This window comes from Pediculus humanus, genomic scaffold (assembly GCF_000006295.1).
Source record: "Pediculus humanus corporis 1103172108197 genomic scaffold, whole genome shotgun sequence".
In the NCBI taxonomy this organism is placed as follows: domain Eukaryota; kingdom Metazoa; phylum Arthropoda; class Insecta; order Psocodea; family Pediculidae; genus Pediculus; species Pediculus humanus.
In genome coordinates this window covers 149,216-154,673 of record NW_002987767.1, presented here as the reverse complement: position 1 = coordinate 154,673, position 5,458 = coordinate 149,216, and the positions used below count along the sequence as shown (strand labels likewise).

General features: G+C 30.0%; 1 protein-coding gene across 1 annotated transcript; it reads left to right on the top strand.

The window, feature by feature from the left end:
- Window positions 1-2,416: 2,416 nt before the first annotated feature.
- On the top strand, window positions 2,417-3,598 carry Phum_PHUM431750 (uncharacterized protein; the record flags this gene model as incomplete). The annotated part of the gene is made up of 4 exons (XM_002429345.1): window positions 2,417-2,679; window positions 3,035-3,180; window positions 3,222-3,299; window positions 3,372-3,598. The coding sequence occupies 4 exons, from the start codon at window positions 2,417-2,419 to the stop codon at window positions 3,596-3,598; spliced, it is 714 nt and encodes a 237-aa protein (XP_002429390.1).
- Window positions 3,599-5,458: the final 1,860 nt, after the last annotated feature.

Below are 5,458 nucleotides of genomic sequence, written 5' to 3'. Positions count from 1 at the left end.
TTTTTTTTTAGTGTTTGTTTGTTTGTTGTTTCGGTTGACAGTGATTCCTTTCATAAATGGAAAAAGAACTTAATAGATCACACATTATTATTTATAAGTGTAATGAACTTTTGAAATGAGGAGGCTCTTTGATTTTAAAATTCCCCTCCCCCTCCGCCTCCGCCCCATAATCATGCTCAATCGCACACAAACGGGAGAGGGGGGGGGCAAAAAATAGATTAAGCAGGAGTTAAACGTTTTGATTATAAAGCACGAGAAAATGAAATTATTCATAATTTAATTCCATTTTTATTTTATTTATTTATTATTATTATTATTATTTCTTTTTTATGTCAAAAAGGCGTTTAAGAAGTTTTGATTGCGAGACGTCACGTAAAAAAAAAAAAAAATTCTGACACGAAAAGGGGAGGAATAAAAAGAGAAAAAAGAAAAGAAAAAAAAAAGTGAACTTTATACTAAAAAGAATAGTAGTAAAATTAATTTATTATTATTATTATTATTATTATTATTATTATTATTATTATTATTATTATTTTCGAAGATTTGTTTTTATTGTTGTTTGTTAAAGAATCGGATGGATGAACTTACATCCGTGAAATTTACGTAGGGAGAAAATGGGGGAGGGGAAGAGGGGGAAAAAGGAGGATATTAAACTTCGATTAATGGGACAACTTTTTGCTGAGATTTCGCCTCCGCAAATTAAAAAAACTGACCGGTTTGGTTTCGTATATTATGTCACTTTTTTTTCTTTTTTTAACTATTAATACGTCGAGTCCACTTTTTTTCTTTCTTCTTCTTTTTTGCTTTTTTGTAAGAAAAGAAGAAGAAGAAGAAAAAGGATAAAATGTTGCAGTCCAATAAGAGAGAGCAAACTTTGAAATCAAATTTTAAAATCATTAATCAAAAATAAAAGAAAAATCCATACGAAAATAGGAAACATATGATTTAGAGGCAAATAATAATAATTATTATTATTAACACGACGAATCGTCTGGTTTTTCTTTTTTGAGGGGAGGTGGAAGAGGGGAAGGAAGGGATCTAGTAAAACAAATGTTTGAGATTTATCGATTTGAAGGTAGAAAAAAAATCTTTTGATTTTATCAATACAAGAAAAATTGTATTTTTCGATTCGATATTCATATATATATATATATTTTTGTCAGTAGTTATTTTCTCTCTCTCTCTCTCTCTCTCTTTCTCTCTCTTTTTCTAATCCGAAACAAAATGGAGAAATCGATAGATCAATAATAGAATAATAATGGTAACAAACGAAGGATAGGAAAAAAAAAAAAAATGCATTTGTTATTTTTGTATCTACCCACGAGTTATCAGGAAAGAAAAACGTATATGCCTGTCATTATCAATTCAAGGTCAAATTTGTCAAACGTTTAAGTTTCTTATCGGCGTTCATCGAAACGCGTCGTCCTACGGCATTACCTGAGTTATTATCAATCGAAACGATGAGTATTTCGCAAGAAAGATTTTATTTTTATTTTTATCATTATTATTATTATTATTAATGTTTTTTTTTCTTCTGCTTAATTTGTCTAAAATTTGTTCAAGTCTCAAAGGTAAATTAGGAAAAAAAAAAAAAAAAAAATTGAGAAAAGTCAATTAAAAAGTTTTAAGTTGAAAGTAAAAAAAAAAAAAAAAAATTTTTTTTACTAAATAAAATTAATTTTTGCTTTCCCCCTCCTTATCCCCCAAATTGAAATCAAAGCCGATTAATTTTTGTAGTTATTTATTTAACGGGGGGAGGGGGTAATTTAATATTTTGTTTGATCAAGTTTAATATTTGAAAGAAAATAAAAATTTTTAGAGTTTAAAAATTGATGCTTTCGACATTTTCTTCTTTTTCTTCTGTTAAATTGCGTTTTATACAATTTGAAAATTTAAAAAAAGGAGGGAAATGAGAGGCGGCGGTGGCGAAAATGGCGGCGGGGCGTTTGATTGTCGCAAAAGTTTTAAATAAGAATAAAATAAAATAAATTTGTGTTTAATGATAAAAATCCTCACGCACAGCTATAGATTGCTTAATAAATAATTTTTTTTCTCAAGGTTTTTTCTTTTTTTTTTTTTTGACAATATCTGGTTCCACGTTTAAAAATATTTATAAAATACCGAAGGCAAAATCGTGCTGAAATCCGAGTCAATTACACAGCTCGGTTACATCAACAAAAATTTTTCCCCGCAAAAAATAAAAAATAATCGCAATATCGAGCATGTAAGGTAAATTTTTCTTTTCTGGATTCTTCCTTTTTTTTTTTCCCTCTCTCTCCCTCATCGTCTTTATACCTTGAATTTCGAGATATACCTGAAATTTTTTTGAACTTTTAAGGTGTAATCAAAGGGATATCACAAAGTCATCCTACGCATTATCGCCGGCCGAACTCGCGATTTTTAACAACTCGCGTTAATGTTTTTTTTTTTTTTTTTTTGTTATTTTTTTATACCTGAATTAATTTTTAATCCTTTTTTTTTGTTGCAGGAATTAAAGGGAGGACGATCATTCCAAAAATTAGGTTTCAGTGATTTAAATTTAGCAGAATTCGCGGGAGCCGGACATTCTGTTAGAAAATGTTTATTGGAAGGTTACGACACGCGACACAGACAAGATAATTCAATGCTCAAAGTCGCCATTACAATGAACATGCTATCCGGTGATATTTTATTTAAAGTGTAAGCAGAAAGTTTTCTCTCTCTCTCTCTCTCTCTCTCTCTCTCTCTGTCTCTTTCTCTCTCTAGTTTTAAATCATTCATTAATAAAAAAAAAAGTTATTTTAGATTTGCAGAAAGTTTTTGTTTTGCCAAACGAACGGAAAAACTTTAAACATATTATTTGTAAAATGCATTAAAAAAAAAAAAATTTAGTGCGCATGCGCGTGCGCGTACACAAAAACAACAAAATTTTTATTTTTATAAATTCGGATTCGGATATAAAAATGTATAAATTCTTTATTTTATTATTATTATTATTATTACATGGGTTCAATGAAATTTTTTTCTTCTTATTTTTCATCAATGACGACATCAGGCCATCGACAACAGCCAAGCAAAACCAAATAATAGCATCACAGGATGGAAAGGAAAGGAGAGAAGATTATTCGAGCGGTTCGATAGCAAGCGGAAGTTCTGGTTTTGGTAGTCTTCCCAAAAAGAGATCACCTTTATTTTCTTCCGGTAATTTTTTTTTTTTTTAATAAATAAAATATTTAATGAAGTTTTAAAAGAAGGTACGAGAGAAAAAAAATTAGGTACGATGGTACAAATTATTTTAACAACGGCGATATCTCGGTTCGGTTTATATCCAAAACGGTGGTGGGTATGTCAACCGTGAAGAGTAGTAAAAGTTTTTTTTTTGTTGTTTTTAGAACTCGTATCGGGTTCTCTTCCGTCAGAGACGTTTGCCGAGACGGGGTCAGAAAATGTGGTCACGTTAGAGCCGCCGATACAACCGGACGAAACACACGAACCTGGTCATTCTAGAAATTCATCGAACACGAGTCAAATGAGTCGAGCTTCGGGGTACAGTTCACTAAATAGTCAGTCACAACATTCTAGGCAAAGCAGTTCGGGAGATTCCGGACATATTAGGTAGGTTTCATTTATCTCTCTTTCTCTCTCTCTCTCTGTCACTCCCCCCCCCCTTCTCTGTCTCTCTTTTGTTGTTTTGTTCTTTAATCCAAATCGTACGGGAAAAGATTTTTTCTTTTGTTTTGTTTTAAAGAGAGAAAAATAAAAAAAAAGATATCACACAAATGTTTTAAAACATTTCATCGAATGTGTTTGTTTCATATCAAATGAAAATCGATTACAAAAAAAAAAAAAATTTTACCGAAACGGAAGGAGAATTTTTAAGAGTGTGACGTCATATAAAACCCAAGTGCCCCCCCCTCTATATTCTTCTTCCTTTTTTTTTTCCCCCACGTGCACTTCTTTAAGATTTGTTTTAATTTGTGATGGCTGTTGTGATTTTTTTTTCGAAAAAAAAAAATTGTTTGTTCGTTTGTTTGTTTGTTTGTTGGTGTTATTTGTTTGTGCAATTTTAAATGACAATATCAATCATGGACGAATGTTAAATCACCGTTCGTTGTTTGCGTCGTTGTTTGTTTGTTTGTTTGTTTGTTTTCCCAATGGTAGTAATTAGTTTTAATTTGATGTTTTCGAAAAAATTCGCAATTAAAAATCGTATGTTTTTTTTCCTTTTGTCGTGTCATTAGCAGGAAATAAAATAAACTAAAAAAAAAAATGATTGGGTTTAATAAGAATTAATAGTCTTCGAATTACGTCAAAATCGACGAAGAAAAAAATAATAATAATGATGGTCTTTTTTTTTTGCGTAGGGCGTTCGAGGAAGAGGAAAATGTGATGAGGGTAATGAGGGGGAAGGAGGGAAGGGGGGGCAAAAGAGTACATGAACGTTTTTGGAAAATTTTAATTTCTTTAAATGGAAAATTTTTTTTAAAAAAAAAAAAATTATTTTTAACGTGACCCCTAGCAATAGTTTGTTTTGTTTTGTTTTTGTTTTATGTTGCCCTCAATTAAAAGGACAAAACAAAAACAAAAAAAAAAAAAAAAACATTATTGACTTGTAATTGTTTTTCGTGTTTTGTCTACTTTTTTTTTTTTTTGTTTTTATTTACGACGACTCGGTCGGAGGGGGCACTATAATTTTTACAAGGATTATTCACGTTTCGACAAGTCGAGAGTTGATGGGCGGCGGGAAGGGGGAGGGAAAGGAAAACGAAGATGGAAATCCCCCAAAATAAAAACAATTTTTTTTTTTTTTTTGTAAAAAGACTTCGGTAGTAAATTACAAATCACGATGACAGTTACAATTTTCTCTTCCGTTTCGGAGGGGGAAAGGGGGAGGGGAAAAGGAAAATTTTCCTTCGTGTCTTTTTTTTTTAACGTAATAGATTTTATTAGTGTGCGAGGAATTATAATTTTTTTTTTTTTTTCATTTTCGAGGGTCATTTAATAAAATGTCAAACATTTTTTTTTTTTTTTTTTGTAAAAATTTGTGGCAAAAAGCATTCTTGATAAATTACCTTTTATTATTATTATTATTATCATTATGATTTTTTTTTAATGTGAATAATTAGATATATATATAAGATGGCATATGCAGCGTGCATGTTTTCAGCATCTTTCTTTCGCAAACTATTTTTCTCTCTCTCTCTCTCTTTCTTTCTCTCTTTTTCTTTCTCTTTTTTTTTTTTTTTAAAACGTTTCCGTTATTATTATTATTACTATTATTATTATTATTATTTATTATTGTTATTATTATTATTTTTTCTCTATAAAATATTTTTGTTTTTAAGTTTGATTATTTTCAGCAATGGATCTCAATCGGAAGTTACGTTGGTCCCCGGCGTAATAAGGTACGAATGAACTTTTGCACTTTTTCTTTTTTTTTTTTTTTTTTAAATTTTCGTTTGCTGTGTTTTTTTACACC